We start from the raw sequence: 22,171 nt of genomic DNA, 5'->3' as shown, positions 1-22,171 counted from the left end.
AAATGTACATATATTTGTTGTTAGTTATGAGGCTCAAAGATGTTTTGGTTTTTTTTAATCTTTGTCTCAAAATGAATTTTCATGTCACTAGATCAATGAAGCTGAAACCTCACATGCTTGTTCTCACCAATGACATACCAATTTGGTCAAGACACTCAAATCTGATTTTCAATATGGCTGCCATGCCAGCTTCTCAAAAAGTATTAAATCATGTATTATCTAGTCAATAAAAAATGTTTTCATGCATCAAGTCTTACACTAAAGGTGAGTTTCATCGTTGACGTTATTGTGAAACATGGTGGTATCATTACTGCTGCACTCCTGAGACTAAGTAATTGTTGGATCTTGAGGCAATGTTTTTGGACTGGAAATACATTGTGATATTTAAACACTTTAGAAGATTTGAGGAAATTATGGAGGAGAGTCTGCTTTTGTTTCACAAGTATTTGCAAACACCTGTGGTTATGGAACTGACAAGACTCCTATACATGGGTCTACATCTCATCTTTTGGTCACACTATGATAGACTTCTCAAAATATGCAGATATGGTTTAGTTCATAAAACATCAAAGCACAAAACAGGTCCAATTATTTTTACAGTCTAAGTCGCACTGTCAAATTTACTACCTGGGTACCCAACACCCTATTACCCGACCCTACCCGGGACCCGCTGCAGGTCTCAAGAGGAAGATACAAACTGTTTGATTGGGAAAAGTTTGACCGTAGCTCTGGTAAAATGTGTTTAAGTATATGTATGAAACGATCTGGTGTACACACTGAAGTTTTATTTTTATTCAAACAAAAAAGTCAGAAGGAATGGGCGTAGTAGTCAGGAAGAACTGCGAACATTAGTGACTTGTAGTTTAAACAGTTTTAGATACTTTTTGTCATTAAACAATATATCACGTGACTAACCAAGGGTCTGGGTAGTCCTGTGGGTACCTGGGTCCTCCTCAGTACCCACCCAACCTGAGTACCCGAGTTACCCGTCCCAGCCCTACTATTGTACCACACTGAAGTGAATTAAGACAAAACACAATGTTTTAAGTTGTAATTTCATTGAAGACATTGCATATTTCACAATACATATATCAAATAAAAGTGGTATATCATAGCACATTATTCCTCATATTAAACAATGTAATAATTACAGACTGGTGCAGACCCACCTTCAAGGGTACTTTAAGGTTAAATCTACGAAATTCCTTCACTTCTGTGACGGTTGCTATCCTATTTCTCCAAGACCTGAGAAAGCATCTATTAGATTGCTACCATCGTCGATACTTCCCATGTTTGTATACACTTTGTGCCTCCATCACCCATGAATACACATGACCACTGCAGTGTTGTGATGACACACCTTATTTTATAAGCTGATGAAACGACGCTGTGCATAACTCAGGTTGAAATGAGCCTCATGCTGTGCAAACCCGACCTTGCTTCAGTGTGTAAGGCAGGCAGCCACAAGGTATTGGCACATGTCAAGCAAGAAACAATGCAGTAGATGTGATGTAAGCAAAGGTCATCGCTGTCCTCCCATCTCTCTACTTTATTTCCTGGTTCAAAAACTGACTACACTGCATAGCAGCTGTATGTATTCACAGGTGATGGAGAAACATATGTTATATAAACCTGTGAACTAACAATGGATTGCTACAGAATCCCCTGAAAATATATCCAGTAGTCGATTAACAATAAGAATAACAAGGATTAGAACCTACTTTTGCCTCTCATTTTATAAGTGCAGATAAGAAAGAATAAATAAAAAGAAATTCTGGCACATGTTTTTCTAGTAAGAAAATGCAAATTCAAGCCTCAATTTAATTCAATACCAGTGTCACCATCCACTAGGCCCCTGTGATCACAAGACCAACTCGGGGCCAAAAACAGGCACAGTTTGCGTTCCACACAGATCGGAGGATTATCAAACAGGTATGTATGTGAATTTGTATATATACATGTCTCAAAATTACAAGTACAGTCGTCAAAAAAACAACAATATAGTTTTAGTAATGTAGTAATACAGTATTTATATACCGGTAGATATTATTTAGAAGGTATCGTATGTTTAGATCATACAGAGTTTATATGACGTCTTCAAGTCGTTAAAGTTACCTTTGAATTTGGACCTTTCATAAATACAATGCATCAGAATTGATGCCTGGCATAATACAATGTTGTGGTTCTGATCAAATGAAAGCCAAGATAAGGGTGTCCACAACTTTCTCCTCACAATGGTAGAGATGTGGGTTTCATATCCTGTCTTTCATACACACATGGAAACATGGGCACACATACAAAGGAAGGCATTAGGTCTACATGGGTCTCTTATTTGTTTGTTGGAGCACGAATTTGCTGACAATGTTTTGACAAATACTAACAGTTTCCTTTTATTTTGTTTCACATGAAAAATTAAATCGACTGCAACAGAAAACTTGCTTCTGCGATGTACTTTTTTCTATTTCCATCATGATACATATAGCTTTATTTTCCTATACCGGTATTCCAAACTTGCATGTACTTTTGGAAGTATGTACATACTGGTATGACATTGACCTTGTTTTGATAAACGTCTAAGACACAACTGCTACATGATGTAAAGTTGGTAAAAGAACACAATATTCCTTGTATGTACACAAGGACTGGATCCCACCACACGATGTTAAAAAGCAGAGGTTGCAATTGGAAAGGTAGTCAAATAACTTTTGTCATGGAACACTCAAAAACATGTCATTGTAGAGTCAATTTGGCTTTCTGTTTATCTATATGTGACTTTGTACACAAAAACAAATGTTTCATCAGAAAGTTAACACAAGATATGATTATATATATTTCCATATTAAGTGGTACTTAACTGCTTCCTAGGTGTATATTTCATAGTACTTCCTTGTCGGTAGAGAACCATTAGGCATGGGGGTGGTCATCGCTGCAGGCTGTTTAATGGGGGAGTAAAACCGAAAGTGATGCAGGTCATAGACATTATTGTTTTAGTGAAAGCAAGCACCACTAATATGGTGCTGAAAAACAGAAATGGGCAATGTAGGAGATCAGAGTCTTTACAATACTGAAGGAAGAAGGAATCATTTGGGTCCTCGGGGCTGGGTAATCAGAACCACAACAGTCTCAGTGCCAAGCTGCAACTGATAGTGGCAACAACGTATTGTGAGATGAGATGCAATGAAGCAACTTATGGGTATGATCATGCATCTACAGACTGGATTGAGTACTTGGGTATACTTCATAACATTAACTGAATCATAAAGAACAATTCATGAGTTGTTATACAGCAGGTCGTCAAGACTTGGCTGGTTTCTTCGCTGCTTCTCTAGCTGAAAAAGGAAATGAAATGTGAAAATATTATTTGGCTCATAATATTAACATGCATACAAAACATGTACCAGTAATTGGGAAGACTTATTTTACATATTTTTAAGATTCAGTGTTTTAAAAAGGAAAGTCAACATGGCTGTTTTTGAGTTTTGAATTTTGAGTTTTGAAAAGAAGTCAAATTTCACACATAAACAAAGAAGCCATTTTAAGGGTGGGGGCTTATTTGGCCAAATATATGGCCAAGTCTTGTTGTTAATAGGGTGGGTGCTTATTTGGGCAAAAATATGGCCAAGTCTTGTTGTTAATAGAGTGGGGCTTATTTGGGCAAACATATGGCCAAGTCTTGTTAATAGGGTGTGGGCTTATTTGGGCAAAAGTATGGCCAAGTCTTCTTGTTAATAGGGTGGGTGCTTATTTGGGCAAAAATATGGCCAAGTGTTGTTGTTAATAGGGTGGGTGCTTATTTGGGCAAAAATATGTCCACGTCTTGTTGTTAATAGTACTTCCCAATCCTACAGCCAAAATTTAGTTTATGGAAACCGAACAAACTGTACCAACCTAATCTTTCATCCTCTTTCTTCTTTGCTGCTTCTTCCCTCTGTTTTCTAATGAGGGCGAGTCGAGCAAGATCTGCACGCGCCTCCTCAGTCTTGCCTTCTTCATGCAGCTGCTGATACCGCCGGGCAGCTTCCTGCTTCTCCAGTTCCTCCCTGCCAGCACACAGTGAACAGTGAACAAACAGTGAACAAACAGTGAACAAACAGTCAGCATGTAACAGCTACACAACAGTGGCTGGGAAAGAGTCTGTACCGGACAACCAAGTGGTTGATATGCCCAATTATCAGTTCTTTGCCTTGCCAATGATAAGGTCATGCATTATGATCCCACATTGGTCGTCGTTACAGTAATTGAATGAATTTTGTGAACCACAGTCAACAATAATCCAGCTATTCCCACCAAAGTCAGCAAAGTCACATAGCCTTACCACCAAATTCCCATCAAAGTCACATAGCCTTACCACCAAATTCCCACCAAAGTCAGCAAAGTCACATAGCCTTACCACCAAATTCCCACCAAAATCAGCAAAGTCACAAAGCCTTACCACCAAATTCCCATCAACGTCACAAAGCCTTACCACCAAATTCCCACCAAAGTCAGCAAAGTCACATAGCCTTACCACCAAATTCCCACCAGTTACATAGCCTGACCACCAAATTCCCACCAAAGTCACTTAGCGAATCTTGCATTGGGAATTCGAAGGCAGACGCTCCCATTCATGAATTTGGTGCTCAGCCAATAACAGCCTAGTTCCGACCTGTTTACCCCAAATTGACATTCCAGTAGTTCACAAAACATTTGTCCTCAGTTTCAGCTATTTGTGAGTAGCTATTTTATCGAGGACGGCAGCTACATTTTTGAAAATGACTCCCAATTTCAGAAAATGACCCCTTAAAGTCACTAGTGGGCCCCAAAGGGCACTTCATTTTTTTCAACACTGCATAAGGCATAGACCTATTCTGCCCCGAATCCCTAAAAGGGTCATAAACTGGAACATGAAAAGAGTTTGTGTGATAGAACAATGATTGTTTCAAAGACTAGTGCTGTTGTTTTACTACTGAAAGTGTATCATGGGGATTCAGTGTTAGAATTGTTCCCAGCCATCTATGATGGTCATAAGAGGCAACTTAATGAATCAGGTGGTCAGGCTTGGTGAGTATCGTACCCCGACCTAGTGGTTAAAGCGTTCGCCTGTCATGCCGAAGACCCGGGTTCGATTCCCGACATAGGTACAATATGTGAAGCCCATTTCTGGTGTCCCCCGCCATGATATTGCTGGAATATTGCTAAAAGGGGCGTAAAACCATACTCACTCACTTACTGATCGTTGAAACTATCAATCACTGGATTGAGAGGTCCAGACGTGATTAAATTAAAATATCTGGACCATATTACTGAGTGAGGTGTTAAACATAAAATATGAAACATGATCTTAAGGCACACTGACTGCCCATGGTGGTAGTATTTAGGCATGTTTAAATTATGCATTTACTTTAAACATAGGGTCAAGCAGATGTGAGACTAAAGGATGATTCACTTCGAACGGTTGTCCCCAATAACACCATTTACTTCTGACAAAAACAACATCTTATACATAATGAATATAAAGTTTGTTTGTTAAACCCTGCACTCAGCAATATTTCAGCTATGGGACGGTAAAAAAATAAAATAAAAAGAATCGAGTCTGGACCAACCAGTGATTGTTATGAGCATTGATCCATGCAATGGGGATACAACGACATGCATCAACCAAGTCAGCGAGCCTGACCACCCAATCCCGTTTGTTGCCTCTTACTACAAGTATGGGTTGCTGAAGACCTATTCTACCCCAGATCGTCATGGGTGGATGAATACAATGAATTCCCTACCTTTCTCTCCTTGACAGCTGGGTTGAAGCTTTTGAATCTAATTCTGTAACTTTTCGTGATGTCTTGTTTCCTGTTCGGTTTGGATTGTGAATCTCTATCAAATGTTCTACACCCTTAGGACGAGCCTCCTGCAAAAAGGAAATAAATTGTGAGGATGAAATGGACATCATATTGTTTGAATGTCACTTAAAAGTTACAGTAACATAGCACAGTAAGCTAAAATGGTAAGTAAAACAAGCTTAAACAAGCGTATAGTCGACGAAGTCATCTATATCCCCCGCCCATTTTAACACGTTATGGTCCCAAACCAGGAAACTGACCCAACACTTCTCCTTGACCATGTAAAAAAAGCTGCAATGGAAATTCTAAAATAAACATTTCTAAAACTCCTTAATATCAAATGGCACCAGTTCAGTATGTGCTTTATATATAGACATGCAATGTTTGGCAAGGAAATATTTAACAGTCTATTTGTTATACTCCATAAGTGAACCCACCCTATATTTAAACTTAATTCCAACTTCTTGTCATGGAAACATAAACAATACAAAATTCTAAAAGTGCTAAATATCCAAAGGCACCAGTTCAGTATTTGCCTGGTAGACATGCAAAGTTTTGTAAGGAAGTATTTAATGTTTTTTGAGTTATCCTCTGGAAACGAACTCTACCCTATAGAACCAAAGTCCAAGTCCAACTTGTTGCCATGGAAACGTAAAAAATTAAAATTTCTAAAATTCCTATATATATCAAAAGGCACCAGTTCAGTATGTGCCTGGTAAACATGCAAAGTTTTGTTAGAAAGTATTGAATGGGTTTTGAGTTATCCTCTGGAAACGAACTCTACCCTATAGAACCAAAGTCCAACTTGTTGCCATGGAAACATAAAAAATAAAATTGATAAAATTCCTAAAAAGCAAAAGGCACCAGTTCAGTATGTGCCTGGTAAACATGCAAATTTTTGTAAGAAAGTATATAACAGTTTTTGAGTTAAGTTCAGGAAATGAACACCACCCTTATAGAACTTAAGTCCAACTTGTTGTCATGGAAATGTAAAAAATATAAATTTCTAAAATTCCTAAACAGCAAAAGTCTGCATGAGTCTGATACACATGAAAATTTTCGTAGAGAAATATTGAACGGTTTCCGAGTTATACAGCAGAAACAATTTCGGGATGCACGGACACACGAACGAACGCACGGACGCACGGACAGAACCCATTTCAATATCCCCTGCCAACTTCGTTGGGGTGGGGGATAACAAGAACACATAAAAGGCTAGGAATGGAAAATAATGACAGCTAAGAAATGTGAATTAACAACTGGCTAGAAACAGGAAATGACAATGGGCCAGTCATGTGGATTGACACATGGGCTTGAAACCTGATGCAATTGGCATCAGTTTTCATACACACCTCTTCCTCTGATGATCCTTCTTCACTCTCTGACCCTGCGGGTGGCAGTTCCCCAACAGCACCCTGCTTGTTTATTTCTTCCGTCTCTTCATCATCACTGTCTTCTATGCCCTTCTTTTTCTGGAAAATCAAAGTATGTTGTGAAACATAAATGAACAATTAAAGCTACCCCGGAACTTTCACCATCTAATCCAAAGGAAGAATGTGTTGGATACGGAGTTAATGTAAGCTTTCTAAATGGACTCACTCCACTACAGTCATAATGTTTTCAACATAAACCGTAGTTCAGTTTTTGCATGGCTACCTTCTTTACTCCCCTGAAATTTGTGTAGATGTGTCCGTATGGAAGTGCCCATTCCAAATACAGAATGCTGCTATAAATTCTTTGCTCACTCTTACCAAACATTCTGAAGTCTCCACTCTGCTTGGCTGATCAGAGGAGGGTTTGTCAGATGTTAACATGTTTAATGCTAAGTTACTGAATCGTAGTAAAACATCTGAATTTAATGAGATTGCATGCCCTCCTAAACAGGTGTGAAGTAAATGTTTCCCCCACCCTCCACTCTCTGGCTTTGGCATCTTTCTCATCCTGTTGCTCCATCTCACGAGGATCTGTGAAGTGGCGACTCTTGCCTTTGTGGTTCTTTTTGCCACCACGGCCGCCCCCGCCCCCGCCGCCGCCTTTACCTGAAAAATATTGAGTTAGTTGGGTTTAACACCACTTTGAAAAGTACTTCAGTCATATCTTGGCATGGCAGTTTAATTTGGGAGGAAGGCCTGAAGTGATACAGGTCTCAAACGTTTACAACTCTGGTATTTGGCTCTCAGTTTAGTCCAGATATGTGACAGCAACCTCAAAACAATGGACCAGACAATCCAGTGAGCCATATTGTGAGCAATGATCCATGTCGTCGGAGTAGGACAGGAGCCTCTAGCTCATGGTATTAAACCTAATAAGGGACATATAAAACTGCATAAATAACACCCCGAGTGATATTGCTACAAAAATGAAAAATAACATCTGATCTATTCCTACTGAACAGGAACATGTAGATATGCCACCATAATGTTTAAGGGCTCAAAATTACAAGGGACGCCGTGGCTGCAGCACACATAAAATAGGAAATGGCACACTTAAATTTTATCATTTTTATTAAAAGGACTTAAGTTGATTTTTACAGCCTGTCTTGACAAGCTTAAACAGTAGAGTGAAAAGAGTTTCCCCCATTAGTTGCATGTTCCACTCTCTATAGACGACTGCCTCTTGTAAAATCAAATGGCATTATTTGGTGGTTACTGTTGACTATCTTACAGACGTTTGACGAGATGTTCAAGATTGCACAAAATACATTTGAATGTACTCGCTTTTTTCCATATTTTAATGGAATATCACAAATATTACGTAGGTTTAGTGTTTCAAATGGAAGAACACCTAGCAAACGATCGCTGTTCGTCAAATTGGAAGAGTAAAAAAAGACAAAACAAATCCCAATTTATTTATTTCTTCAAGCCTACTGCTGTTACTTCTAATACAGCCGAGTGCTAGTGCTAATATTAGAATTGAAAAACATCCCTGAGAAGCAAATATTTAATGCCGACTGACACGTGTGATAGTACAGATGAACCAAAGCTAAAATTATCTAAACAGAAATCAACAAGTTATTCCCAGTTATTCCCAAATTACAAACTGTGGTTAATATGTGAAAGGGATCAGAATTTGCAAAGAGTATGGTCAACCAGTAACTCTCTGTACCATACGACATAACCACATTGATGAGATCTGATTGGTCCACGTGATCTTGATAAAATATGATGTATCCCGCCTAGGAGGGGAATATATTTCTCAGCGGGCGAATAAATCCCTTATACCCCGCCACGAGCAAGTCAGGCTGCATGTGGTTTTGTAAGAGGCAAAATAAATCTCTTATCAAACCCTGCTTCAAAGGAAAAGCTGCATGCTTTTTCTGAATCAGAGGAAGTCAAGTGACATAGCTTGTGTGGCATAGAACCTAACGTGGGATGCATAAAACTCCATGTACCCCTCGTGATCCCGATACAACTTATAGTATGTCATGAAAGAAATGATCTAATGGATAAGCTGCCTTTTGTCATACTTATATGGGTAATATGAACAAAGCACACCTAAATTGATAATGGCACATGTCAAAAACAGGTCCAGTGCCCTTGGGCACACCTGGTTTTTTTCTAAAGCCTTGTGTTTACATACTTAACGTATATAATTCGTAACAGGCACTGGTGGAGCTACGATCGAGCCATGAAATTCCAGTGCAGTTCGACAAGGGGAAAAACTGGACTTTTGTAGTCAATTACCGTTAACAGCCTTGCCTCAGGAAGATGAGTAAGCTCAGAAATAATCCAAATAATAACACTAAAATCAACTCAAACTTATGCTAAGACCAGTAAGAGCTAAGTTGGGAAGAGTAGCATCTGAAGGTTTTGGCACAGATTGATGTGGCATTTACTAACTGCTCTTATCATGCTTATTATAAAAAGACCATTTTTAAGTTCCACACATACCATTACTTGCATCAGGTAACCCTAGACTGGAAATTGTTTACAGACAGTTCCTTTTTTACAAAAGTAAATGTGCATGCTTCATAAACTGTCAATCAAATTGTACTGGTTAGAAATAGCACCATGAAAACAGACATTTTTTCAATATCAATCTGAAGAATAATGGTTGGCTCAAAGTTGTAACTTCACCCATGAAAGCTAGTCAGGGTGAGTGCTGTTTTAAAACCTTGTATTTCTGTCCAGGCCAGCAAATTGGGGAATTGTTTCTTACTTAAAAACATGTCAAGTTGATATTCATTGTTACTCTGTGGCCAAGGTATGAGACATAGAATTATTGATGTATGAAAATTTGACAGGCATAATATAACCCAAAATTGCAATTATCCGAAAATTAACAACTTGGCAAAGCAAAACGAAAACATAGTTGTCAAACCCCAAATGTATTCAATGAGTGCAATGTATATTAGCCAGGGTCTAGGGGCCACAGGCCTCGGTCAGATCCTGGGCAAAGCACTTTTGGGGGTCTGTGGGTGAAAGGTTAAACCTACTCCCCCCCCCCAATTCAAAAATGATTTAAACCATTTAACCAGTTTGGAGACATGTGGTTGAAAGGTTTCTTTATAAATTGTCTTAACAGAGATATGTAGAAATAATGACAAAATTGCTACGACAGTTGCAATGAAAAAGCACGATGAAGGGCTAAGGATTGAGTTTGGATAACCTAATCCCCACACAATAGTTACCTAACCCTAATGATCATAAGGTGTGATTGATCATAAAGGGGACCCCAGGTCTAAGGATAGAGTTTGTGGTAACCTACCCTAACACCAGCAACATTAAGATGTGTTCAGCACTAACATAATATACCTAATAAACTGCATTCCTGTGCATTATAATGAAAATTAATGAATTGACAAAAATAATATATGTAATATAGTTCCCACTTTTAATCATTTCAGCCACTTGAAATAAGAAAAAGAAAGAAATTAAAAACATATTGAAAATAAAAGTGCTTTCATACACTAGGGCTTGCTATAAAATGCGCTGTTGCAGGCTGTATTTAGTATTTGAACAAATACTCAAAACTCTCAACATCACTGGGCTTATTCGGTGACATTGCATATAGAGAATAGAGATGATAGATCACTGAAAGGAGCCTATGCACACTCAATGACCCCTGACGTCACAGGCCATCGTTACGATAGTGACTGGCAACAAAATACTAGGTTGGTTGGTTTGTTGTTAAACGCAGGACTCAGCAATATTTCAGCTATATGACGCCAGTCTGTAAATAATTGAGTCTGGACCAGACAATCCAGTGATTGATATCATGAGCATCGATCCACGCAATTGGGATACGATGTAATGCATCAACCAAGTCAGCGAGCCTGACCACCCGATCGATCCTTTTACAACAAGCATGGTCGTCTTTTACAGCAAGTGTGGGTTGCTGAAGACCGATTCTAACCCAGATCTTACAACCCAGATCAGTACAAAATTAGGTATTGTGGCATGTTTGAAAAGTTTGTGGCACCGTTTTCTAAAGGTAGGCCCACAGACTTTGAATGGATGACAAAGTAGACAAAGACTATGCATAACAACTTCTTTATAATATAATACTGTAATACCGACATCCAGGTATATATATACTTTAATCATTATCCTTAAGGATCAATACCTAAACGTTGCTATTACAGTATAATAAGTAGTTGTTATTCAGGAACTTTTCCTTTACTTTGAAAAAGAAAAGAAAAGAAGAAAAACGGACATTTTTTTCAGATGACATTTGCATTATTTGGACACATAGAGTTACGTGAAATTAGTCTCCATTAACCAAAAGATAACAGCCATAATTGTATGAATCTTAAATATATTTTTTTAAATAAAAAGCTCTAGGTTTGATTTCTCAATAAGCCATGTGTTCATGAGCCACAACTGCACGATTTTACAGTCACCATTTGGTAACTCATATGAGTGAAAACGTCAGCAATAACGATTCCGTATCTAAAACTTTACAAAGAGAAATATGTAAAGAATAGGAATGCCTATCATGGCGTAACGTATACCTCTTGGCATTGTTCTTATTTCTGAAAATATTGCAGGACTTCTGAGTCAACAAGCACCCTTACTGGCGGAAGAACTACTGCGCCATCTACAGGGATCATAAGTTATTTTGGAAAATTATTTTCGTAGCGTGACGTTTCTTTGTAACATTTCTTGTAAGAAGAAGAAAGAAACAAATAAATATATCATATTGTCGAACAATACTAAATTTCTCTTATATTTGATTCTGGAAAGCAAACTTCTAAAATACGCTATTTTAAAAAAATCAATTTCTCCCTTCTCACGGAGAAATGCGAAGTTGGACGATTGCGGTTTCACACGTTATTCCACGAGATTATATTGGCAGTCGTTTTACGTTCTGAAAACACATTTAGATCAACATGCCAAAGGTAAAGAGAAGCAGGAAACCTCCCCCAGATGGATGGGAACTCATCGAACCTACTTTGGATGAACTCGATCAGAAAATGCGCGAGGGTAAATATCACTAGTGGCCATGATTATATACAGTTTTAATATTTGATTTAGGGACTGTTCTGTTTTCGATCGACTCAATAGCTGCTATTTCCATATCACCAGGCTTACATCTGATTAATAGAAAGATGCCAACAGGTTCCGAAATTAACGTAAGACTGATTGGTTAATATGGTATATTGCTACTTTAAAATCTACCATCAACAGCAATACCAGTCAAGCTGTCACCTTTTGTGGCTTAGTGTAAACTGGTCATTTCTGGTCAAACTAGATTTCACATGGAAGACATATTCCTAACCCTAAAATCTACACATTTTCAAATTTGAGTTTAAACCTGATTTAAGAATCACAAACATTAAAATATCTCCGTCTGTATTGACAGACCCATAGAAGGAGTTATAAATTGAAATGCTGTCATTGTTTCTGGTGGAAAACTATTTATTGCAGTTTCTTCTAAAACTTGTAAAGTGAAAGGAAGTGAACACGATGGTGATTGGAAAATCTGTTTATTTGAACTTTTCAATCGACTCATATTTTAGAAGAAACATCATGAACCAATGACTGTAATCTGCTTGCACAGGCTGCAGTAGAAACTAACATTGTTGTCCACTAGTCCTTATAATGATAACATCTAGCAAAACCCTTGATAATTGACAAATCTTTAACACTGACAGTAGTGAGGTTCCTTATTGGGGAGGTTACAAGTCATTAGTCTGTAACATGTGGGGCCTTTGCTTGCAAGGAAGCAGTATGACAGCTGGCTCTGTAGCTCACAGTGCTTGAAGTCTGGGACATCTACGCTCTTGCCACTAATTGGAATCCAAAAAAGTATGCCCATCTTAAATGAGTCGATTTTTAAATTCTACTTATGTGCTGTAATCAATTTGTTTCTTTTTAGCTGAAACAGAGCCACATGAGGGAAAGAGGAAGGTGGAGGCACTGTGGCCAATATTTCGCATTCACCATCAGAAGTCTCGATATCTGTATGATCTGTTCTACAGGAGAAAAGCTATCAGTAGAGGTGAGACTTATTAGTAGGGATTACATTCACCAATAGATGATGCAACACATGATGATGGTGCAACTGTTGATGGCAGAAACAACAACAACAAAGATTTACTAAACCGTATTGCTGTAACTTTACTATTTGCTGATTTATGGAATAAAAACACTTTTAATCATCACATCTTACTCAGACCCAGACTACGCCTTGGTGATGCAACTGTAACATTGCTGACTTTATTATTGAAGCTGAATAATGATTCACTGGCCATGCTTTCTTGGCAGCATTTATTTCAGGGAAATCTGGGGGTGGTGGGGTAACCTAGTGGTTCTACATGGGTAGAATGTGTGAAACCTATTTCTGGAGTCCCTTGCCATGATATTGCTGCAATATTGCTAAAGCGTCATAAAACCAAACTCACTCACTTCAAGAAATTTCATTTTAAAATTTTCCATTGTAGGTACCCCCTTATTAAATGAATATTCAACTTACATAATTTCAACCTGAGACTGGTTACTATGGTAACAGAATTTTTTGAATGTTTTGACAACTAAGCAAATACTTTGGTATGATTCCAGAGTTGTACGAGTACTGCCTGAAGGAGGGAATAGCAGACAAGAACCTGATAGCCAAGTGGAAGAAACAAGGCTATGAGAACTTATGCTGCCTCCGCTGTATCCAGGTACGCGACACCAACTTCGCTACCAACTGTATCTGCAGAGTACCTAAAGGCAAACTGGAAACTGTAAGTGTTCTTCATTCATTTTTGTAAACAAGTTCACTTGATAAAATTGAGTAATCCCATTTCTGATCACTTAAACTTGAAACAATCCATCTCAAAACCAGTGTGACCATTATCATGATTATGAAACACTATTGTATGCATATTTACAAAACAAACTGATTGATCTTTCTGTGTCCATCGTTAAAACCATGACTATAAAGTTCAGTAGGAGTGACATTCATATTTTATTTCTTGCTGACAGTTTGGCTGTTGTGGAGAATAAATCATACGGAAAAAATAATGTTACTTATTGTCAATATTTTTCAAAATCCAAAGGACTGAGATGAATAAATGTAGTGGCTACTGATTTGGATGTTTTACATTGTACATTGATTTATTTTGTATGGTTTGTCTGACACACATGGAGTAGGTCTTCAGCAACCCATGCTTGTCGTAAGAGGCGACTGACAGGATCGGCTGGTCAGGCTTGCTGACTTGGTTGATGCATGTCATCATATCCCAACTGTGTGGTTTGATGCTCATGATGTCAATCACTGAATTGTCTGGTCCAGACTCTTATTTACAGACTGCCGTCATATAGCTGGAATATTGCTGAGTACAGCATTAAACAACAAACTAACACATGGAAAGTATCGGTGAGGCCCATTCATGGTATCCTGGATGGATCGGATGCTTAAATAAATCTAACTAATTGTAGCCAACCCTATTGGTTATTGTTTCTACTTCTATTGTGTGTACATTATTTCAAAAAGACCTTCACCGGAATAATATCATGTTGCATCGTTATGATATATGCCAGTGATGCAAGATCATTTCTAATTATTTTTAAAATAATCCAGGAACAAATAATAAAGGTTTTGTGGTCTATTATTAATGAAAGCACTGCTTACAACTCTTGTCCAATGGGAGATTGCTATTAAGTATTTGATCTTGACAGCATTCCCTTAATATCCAGTTATTGCACTGTCACTCTGTCTGTAATACTTAGAGGGCCTAACTCTTGCATGGCCCAGTGGTAAAAGGAGACACCTTTCACTGCAGAGTTGTGTCCCTTAGTTGTGCCAGGATCTGTTGGTCATGGGGGTCAAGGCATAAATTCACCTTGATGTTGATCCTTGGTCTGTCAGAAGTCTGTGATTTTAGCCACTAGTCCGAAGCATGAGTCTAGTAAAAATTCTGTTTGGTCTTGTAAGCTCAGCTAATAACAGTCCTTATAACACAAAACTCCTCTGAAAATGATGTTAAGAGCCATGCTCAGGCTGGTAGACCCAAAAGGTTTGGGCACAGACTGCTATCAGTACCATTTCTATGCTCATGGGCTTCACCATAGTAACAAACACCTTTGACCTGTGTCACTTTACAATGCTTTAGGCATTCCTCCCATATTAAGCTGACATGCTGTGATATAACTGAAATACTGTTCAAAGCTTAATACCTGATTCATCCATATCTTGGAAGGATGCCTGATATCAATTTCTTGTTTATTTTTCAGGGCAAGATTGTTGAGTGTATACACTGTGGCTGCAGGGGCTGTTCCGGCTGATATATAGAAAAGTGGAATTTTGTTGTAACTATCTCAGAGATCATCTGACCTTTACAAGTCATGAAAATTTCACACTATTTCAATGCTCCCTTTGGGGCTTTGTAGTGTGAATACAAAAAAAAATAATGTGTCTTATTTTTAACATTTGTTTGCATATTTTTAATATTTGTATTCATTGTAATAAAAAAAGAAAATGTCAGTCACAATAATGTTCCTTGCCTCATGAATAATTAGGATGTAATTTGGTATGTAGATTTTGTGAAAGGTTTTCAATCTTTTTATGTATGTAATTTGTGATCAGTTATATGTACCATAGTTTCAATAATTTCTTCATGACATTTCACTGCTACATCATGTACATATTTCTCTCTGGGTACAATGTGTGAAGCCCATTTCTGGTGTCCCCCGCCGTGGTATTGCTGGAATATTGCTAAAAGCGGCGCAAAACCATACTCACTCACTCACTCACTCATATTTCTCTCTCTCAACATATGTAAATATCAATGTAATATGAACCATTTCAGATAAAGAAGATTTTGTCTTTTGATCAGTACTTTAGGTGGTGAAAGATTCACTGGAGAGTATGTAATCTTCACTTTTTAGCATTAAAAGCAGTTCTGATGTATGTGTGAATAAATAGAAAACAACAAAAAGGTCTGGTGTTTCTTTCTTGTTTTGTCACATAATGGCCAACTAAGGAGAGGGACAACTGGGTCGGCATCACCAAGAAACTGGGTTTCATTCTCCACATGGGCACAATGTGTAAAACTCATTGTCTTGTGATGGGATGTTGTTGAGTACCACTACAAGCAGTAGAGAACCTCACTCGCTTGAATAGTAGTAACTATACGTTATCACTGTATCACTTCTTGCTAGTTTTTGTCAATGATGAATGGGGGGATTGGTGGCCCAGTCATCTAAGGCGCCACGATTCGCTGTGCAGAGTTGCGTCCCTTGGGTACGCCAGAAACCTATGATTGTGGGTTCAAATCCCTGTTGGCCCCGATTATGTTTCTAGGTTTGTCAGCACTAACCCATGCTCGTGGGTTTCACCAAAGTGGTAAATGTCGGAGACCTGCACCACTTTTGGATTTCCTCCCACATTAAGCTGACACGTCGCGATATTACTGGAATATTGTTAAAAGCGGCGTTAAGCCCAACTCACTCAATGATGAATGAGTTTTGGGGGGGAGGTGAATAAATGTATTCCCATGTCTGTAAATTTTCTGTGCGTTGTCTGATACTTGAAATGAATTTTTGAATATTTAATTGACAGACTATTCATGTGAGATGATCATTGGTGCATTGAGCATGTTGAGTGAGTTGGGTTTGGTGCCGCTTTGAACAAAATTCCACTCATATCATGGCATGTCAGCTTAATGTGGGAGGAAATCCCTAAGTGAAGCAGGTCTCCGATGTTTACCAGTTTGGTGGAACCCATGTGCTAGGGTGTGTTTCTGACAAACCTAGAAACAGGATGAACCGGGAACCAAGCCACAATCATATGGTTCTGGCATGCTCAAGGGACACACCTTTGAACAGCGAGTTGTGGTGCCTCGGACGACTGGGCCACCTATGCCTCCGAGCATGTTGAGACCAGACCGCATAATGCTGTATGTTAGATTGTCTGGAGATACTGTCCATCTGATGGCCGTGTGATGTGCTGGATGTCTGATGGCCGTGTGATATGCTGGATGTGTCATGGCCATGTGATATGCTGGATGTGTCATGGCCGTGTGATATGCTGGATGTCTGATGGTTGTGAGATATGCTGGATGTGTCATGGCCGTGTGATATGCTGGATGTGTAATGGTTGTGTGATATGCTGGATGTGTCATGACCGTGTGATATGCTGGATGTCTGATGGTTGTGAGATATGCTGGATGTGTAATGGTTGTGTGATATGCTGGATGTGTCATGGCCATGTGATATGCTGGATGTGTCATGGCCGTGTGATATGCTGGATGTCTGATGGTTGTGAGATATGCTGGATGTGTCATGGCCGTGTGATATGCTGGATGTGTAATGGTTGTGATATGCTGGATGAGTCATGACCGTGTGATATGCTGGATGTGTCATGGTTGTGTGATATGCTGGATGTCTGATGGTTGTGAGATATGCTGGATGTGTCATGGCCGTGTGATATGCTGGATGTCTGATGGTTGTGAGATATGCTGGATGTGTCATGGTTGTGTGATATGCTGGATGTGTCATGGCCGTGTGATATGCTGGATGTCTGATGGTTGTGAGATATGCTGGATGTGTCATGGTTGTGTGATATGCTGGATGTGTCATGGCCGTGTGATATGCTGGATGTCTGATGGTTGTGTGATATGCTGGATGTGTCATGGCCGTGTGATATGCTGGATGTCTGATGGTTGTGAGATATGCTGGATGTGTCATGGTTGTGTGATATGCTGGATGTGTCATGGCCGGGTGATATGCTGGATGTCTGATGGTTGTGAGATATGCTGGATGTGTCATGGTTGTGTGATATGCTGGATGTGTCATGGCCGGGTGATATGCTGGATGTCTGATGGCCGTGTGATATGCTGGATGTCTGATGGTTGTGAGATATGCTGGATGTGTCATGGTTGTGTGATATGCTGGATGTGTCATGGCCGTGTGATATGCTGGATGTCTGATGGTTGTGTGATATGCTGGATGTCTGATGGTTGTGAGATATGCTGGATGTGTCATGGCCGTGTGATATGCTGGATGTGTCATGGTTGTCTGATATGCTGGATGTCTGATGGTTGTGAGATATGCTGGATGTGTCATGGCCGTGTGATATGCTGGATGTCTGATGGTTGTGAGATATGCTGGATGTGTCATGGTTGTGTGATATGCTGGATGTGTAATGGCCATGTGATATGCTGGATGTCTGATGGTTGTGAGATATGCTGGATGTGTCATGGTTGTGTGATATGCTGGATGTGTCATGGCCGTGTGATATGCTGGATGTCTGATGGTTGTGTGATATGCTGGATGTGTCATGGCCGTGTGATATGCTGGATGTCTGATGGTTGTGAGATATGCTGGATGTGTCATGGTTGTGTGATATGCTGGATGTGTCATGGCCGTGTGATATGCTGGATGTGTCATGGTTGTGTGATATGCTGGATGTGTCATGGTTGTGTGATATGCTGGATGTGTCATGGCCGTGTGATATGCTGGATGTCTGATGGTTGTGAGATATGCTGGATGTGTCATGGTTGTGTGATATGCTGGATGTGTCATGGCCGTGTGATATGCTGGATGTCTGATGGCCGTGTGATATGCTGGATGTCTGATGGTTGTGAGATATGCTGGATGTGTCATGGTTGTGTGATATGCTGGATGTGTCATGGTTGTGTGATATGCTGGATGTCTGATGGTTGTGAGATATGCTGGATGTGTCATGGCCGTGTGATATGCTTGATGTCTGATGGTTGTGAGATATGCTGGATGTGTCATGGTTGTGTGATATGCTGGATGTCTGATGGTTGTGTGATATGCTGGATGTGTCATGGCCGTGTGATATGCTGGATGTCTGATGGTTGTGAGATATGCTGGATGTGTCATGGTTGTGTGATATGCTGGATGTGTCATAGCCGTGTGATATGCTGGATGTCTGATGGTTGTGTGATATGCTGGATGTGTTATGGCCGTGAGACATGCTGGTCGTGTGATATGCTGGATGTTTTATGGCAGTGAGATATGCTGGATTGGTGTGGGTTAGTAGCCATCACAGATCAATGCTGTGGCAAGATCCCTCATAAAGCCTGAATTCACTGAATACAAACAATTTGAAGATGTTCTTTCATTATAATATATAATTTATTTCATAATTTAGTAATGAGCATAACAATCCAGCATCCCTGATCAATATACACTTATTCCTCATGAATGGCTGTAGTCTATAATACTGCATATTCTGACACGGGAACATCAACACATTGCATGAGATCAGATACTTGTGGGCAGCACATTTAACATTACAACGTTATTCCATAGTCTCACAAATGCCAAACCCTTCATTCAAGTGAAAGAGAATTGATATCAAATGAATCATTGTGTATTTTGAATTCATACAAAGCTTGGAATAGTTGAGTCAGAATGTTCAGTTTGTTTTATGGACCGGGTTTCATTTCCAATGAGGAAAACAAAAGATCATCAAATGTCAAGGTTTGGCAAATCTGACCACAAACATGGTTCACACATTCTAGGTACTATAAAAACACATGTGAAAAACATACCAGGACACACCTCATGGATACATAAATAATATTACCATGGTAACAGTGCATAAATAGTAAGTTCCAATAACTCTGAGGAAAATGTCTTTTGTTGACTCAAATATTCAGCATCTTGTACAGAGTTGATAAAATCAAAAGTACATTTCTCACAAATCTCTTATCAGCACTTTAGATTCAAAAGTAAAACTGCCTTCTGTAGGCTGTTGCATAAAACATGGTTAGAAGGTGGTAACAAATAAAAATGTTATTTTCTGATCAGAGTATTTCTAAGTTTGGTGTAATGCTACATTCAGTAGTATTTCAGTTATATCGCGGCATGTCAGCTTTACATGGGAGTAAGCAAGTTGGGTTTAACACCCCTTTGAACAGTATTCCAGTTATATCACGGCGTGTTAGCTTGATGTGGGAGGAAAGCCTGAACTACAAGTCTTAGACATTTACCACTTTGGTAAAACCAACAAGCGGGTTATGGTGCTGACAAACCTAGAAACAATCACAAAATACAATATCTGCCACATGCACAGTAAACACAGGCAGGTTGTGTTATCAGCCCACTACTGTCAGTGTGAGTATCAGAGTAACGTGAAAGAGGTAGCACGAACTCCACTAGTATGGATCATATTTGGACTAGTACGGGCATCCTGGCACGGGTAAGGGATGCAACTCTGCACAGCCTTATCTTGACCACTGGGTCACCTGTGCATCCAACCTGTTTGATTTATTTACATGAAGGTAGAAATGGAGTTTCTACAATCAAGAAAATGGAGGAAGACAAGAGTAAGAGTATTTAATATACTTTAATATGGTGTGGACAGTCACAATCACCAGAGTCAGAAATCATCAAAATGCTTCTCAGCATTGGTTCTGAAAAATCATGACAAACATTCATTATTTCAACAAATTCTTTCACTTACAGTGTGAGAGCCATGTTCTCAATACTCCAGTAACATCATGGAGGGGACTCCAGGACTGGGAAACAATCTTAGGCCTTCTGAACACATTAACCACTAGGCTATACCGCCACTCCTAAATCAGGCGAGCAAAGAGATGCAATGCTCTGTACGAATAGCATTGACTAGGTTTTCACAATAACAGTCAAGACATATGCACAATATTTATACAGAAAAGCATGGCACAACCTGATCGATCTAATCACAATGACGTAATCAATGTAGCAAGATAGCAGTTTGCACAAATATATTCTATACGGTACACGAGAATGACGAATGACCACAAATAAGGTCATCTAAACATTTCAAGCATGACCTAAATTGACAATGTCTGTGAAAACCCTTGACCAGTACACACAGCTGTTCAGATATAAATGCATTTCTACATGCTGCCGGGCATCATGTGGAATGTCATCATCGCCGATTTTTGTTGCTTTGAAAGGGAAATTTTGTAATTGAAATTGATTTCATTTCTTATGAGTGAATGTTGTTTAGTGCTGCAGTTGGTAATGTTCCAACTGTAACCAGTGGATGACAGAATGAGCAATGATCAATGTAGTCAGGGTACCGTAACACACACATCACCCAGGGTCACATTTTAACCAACAGATGGCCTTCACTCACTCACTCACTCACCCCCTCACTCACACACGAATGCACACAGGCACGAACACACACACATGCACGAACACACACACACATACACGAACACACGCACGCACGCACGCACGCACGCACGCACGCACGCACACACAGAGTAAGAAACTAATGCCATATCATTGGTGTAAGGATAATACTGCACCAGTGGGATGTTTGTGTTATCCAAATCTAATGTAAGTACTTATGTCGTAACAACAGAAGTCAAGAACAAATAACAGGATGAAGAACCATTTGTTCCAAGGCAGGAAATTAATGGAATCAGTTGATTTTGAATTATAGCGGTAACTTCATACAAATAATTAACCTTGGGTTATCTGGTATTTTGTAAGTATGAAATCCATGTACAGGTAATTTGGAGATAAACATACAATAAACATACAGTGCTTGGTTACCTGTAGATTTAGCTGTGCAAAACAGAATTTGGAACCGAAGTCACAGCATATATAAGTTGCATGGAGATAAGTAAGCTTAAGTTAAGATGTGGAGAAGAGATAAAACAAAATATACACATTACAAGTGGCAGCAAAACAGGCACTACACAGATTCCCCGACACTGCGGTCAACACCAGCATTTCTATTCATCTATACAAATAGGAAGCACACATTATTGCCTTTACAGCAATTGTTTCATATGATATCACTACACCATAACACACAATCTATACATTTCTAAATGTCTGGGAATAGGAAATTTGTGGCTCAATTCAAATCTGAAATATTTAAAAGAGTATGTAACAATTTGCATCAGAAGGCACCATATGTTTAAAGGTATGATTTTGATTATTTTTTTAAAT

At 39.1% G+C, this 22,171-nt stretch overlaps 2 protein-coding genes across 2 annotated transcripts; one reads left to right on the top strand and one right to left on the bottom strand.

The window, feature by feature from the left end:
* Window positions 1-1,041: 1,041 nt before the first annotated feature.
* On the bottom strand, window positions 1,042-11,884 carry LOC124138767 (28 kDa heat- and acid-stable phosphoprotein-like). The gene is made up of 6 exons (XM_046505622.2): window positions 11,770-11,884; window positions 7,725-7,855; window positions 7,169-7,288; window positions 5,757-5,884; window positions 3,889-4,040; window positions 1,042-3,329 (listed from the first exon to the last, which is right to left on the bottom strand). The coding sequence occupies exons 1-6, from the start codon at window positions 11,777-11,779 to the stop codon at window positions 3,295-3,297; spliced, it is 576 nt and encodes a 191-aa protein (XP_046361578.1). The 5' UTR covers window positions 11,780-11,884; the 3' UTR covers window positions 1,042-3,294.
* Window positions 11,885-12,049: 165 nt separating this feature from the next.
* On the top strand, window positions 12,050-16,182 carry LOC124138774 (protein BUD31 homolog). The gene is made up of 4 exons (XM_046505636.2): window positions 12,050-12,241; window positions 13,137-13,259; window positions 13,820-13,986; window positions 15,479-16,182. The coding sequence occupies exons 1-4, from the start codon at window positions 12,148-12,150 to the stop codon at window positions 15,527-15,529; spliced, it is 435 nt and encodes a 144-aa protein (XP_046361592.1). The 5' UTR covers window positions 12,050-12,147; the 3' UTR covers window positions 15,530-16,182.
* The last annotated feature ends 5,989 nt before the right edge of the window (window positions 16,183-22,171 follow it).

The sequence above is a fragment of the Haliotis rufescens genome, unplaced genomic scaffold (assembly GCF_023055435.1).
Source record: "Haliotis rufescens isolate VD_foot unplaced genomic scaffold, xgHalRufe1.0.p SCAF_40, whole genome shotgun sequence".
NCBI lineage: Eukaryota > Metazoa > Mollusca > Gastropoda > Lepetellida > Haliotidae > Haliotis > Haliotis rufescens.
The sequence above is the reverse complement of the archived record's forward strand: the minus strand, read 5'-3'. Positions and strand labels throughout refer to the sequence as shown.